The following is a 1,437-nucleotide window of genomic DNA, read 5'->3' on the forward strand; positions in this document are numbered from 1 at the left end:
TGTGTGATATTGTGTTTATGCTGTGTGTCATTTATGTGATGTTTGTTGTTTGTGTGATGTTTGTCTTTGTTGTGTTAATGGCGTGTGATATTTGTGGTGTGTGTGATATTTGTGGTGTGTGTGATGTTTGTGGTGTGTGTGATTTTTATGGTGTGTGTGATGTTTGTTTGTGGTGTGTGTGATTTTTATGGTGTGTGTGATGTTTGTTTGTGGAGTGTGTGATGTGTGAGATGTATTATGAGACTTTTGATCAGTAAAAAACAGAAAAAACACAAAACAAAAGGTGAATGTAGAAAAGCTTTATTTATGCAAAGGAATAATAAATCAGAAGCGTCTGAACCCTGTGATCTGCAGCCTGAACAGACCTGAAATATGTAATGATATGTTACAGGGGGCCCAATACAGAGGACCAAGGGGCCCAATACAAAGGACCAAGGGGGCCCAATACAGAGGACCAAGGGGGCCCAATACAGAGGACCAAGGGGGCCCAATACAGAGGACCAAGGGGGCCCAATACAGAGGACCAAGGGGGCCCAATACAGAGGACCAAGGGGGCCCAATACAGAGGACCAAGGGGGCCCAATACAGAGGACCAAGGGGGCCCAATACAGAGGACCAAGGGGGCCCAATACAGAGGACCGAGGGGCCCGACACAGGGGACCGAGGGGCCCAACACAGAGGACCGAGGGGCCCAAAATAGGAGACCGAGGGGTCCAACACAGAAGACCGAAGGGCCCAACACAGGGGTCTGAGGGGCCCAACACAGGGTACCGAGGGGCACAACACAAGGGTCTGAGGGGCCCAGCACTATAGGCTATAGAGAAAGCAGCTGGATTTGAGCAATAAGCCGCCACCCAGTCCCCACCCCTGAGGACTGAACATCACTGAGGAGCCTGGGACCATGGGCAGGGTTCTGCTTTATGCAGGGGGCGCCATTAGCGTCTAGTACGGTGACATTCATGGAGCTAAAGCATTTGTCATCTGCTTTTTGTAGATAAGAATGGAAGCTCCGATGACACCGAATGTGATGAAAGCAAGGACGAGACTGTGGATAATGCCTGCGAAGAGAGGAGAGGACATCAGTCTGCGCCATCATCATCATCACCACAGGATAAGCCCCGCCCACATGGCTATATACTGCGCTCTGGTATCAGTCTCACGATATTGTCCCCCCCTTCCTGCTCATTACCCATATAATCTAAAGTAATGTAGAAAAGGAAGTTGTATGGTAATATGGTAAGTGTAGTGTAATATATACAGTACAGTATGATGCATTGTATAGTGCACCATAGTATAATGTATAGTGTAGTGCGGTATAATGCATTGTATAGTGTACTATAGCGCTGTAAATGTACTGTGTCTACGTAGCTGTGTGAATAGGTATGTGTGTGTGTATTGTCTGGTCAGAGCTCTCACCTTCCTGTTGGTCCATCCTCT

The 1,437-nt window shown here is 47.9% G+C and overlaps 1 protein-coding gene across 1 annotated transcript in view; it reads right to left on the reverse strand.

The window, feature by feature from the left end:
* Positions 1-284: 284 nt before the first annotated feature.
* The window catches only part of LOC138792223 (ecto-ADP-ribosyltransferase 5-like), a 26,893-nt gene continuing 25,740 nt past the window's right edge, over positions 285-1,437 (reverse strand). Inside the window, exons 7-8 of the mRNA XM_069969382.1 lie at positions 1,417-1,437; positions 285-1,058 (exon numbers count right to left, since the gene is read on the reverse strand). The exon at positions 1,417-1,437 is cut by the window's right edge and continues 105 nt beyond it. Coding sequence (XP_069825483.1) covers positions 958-1,058; positions 1,417-1,437 — 122 coding nt within the window. The 3' untranslated portion in view covers positions 285-957. The remainder of the gene's footprint in view (positions 1,059-1,416) is intronic.

Source organism: Dendropsophus ebraccatus, chromosome 5, assembly GCF_027789765.1.
Source record: "Dendropsophus ebraccatus isolate aDenEbr1 chromosome 5, aDenEbr1.pat, whole genome shotgun sequence".
Lineage (NCBI taxonomy): Eukaryota > Metazoa > Chordata > Amphibia > Anura > Hylidae > Dendropsophus > Dendropsophus ebraccatus.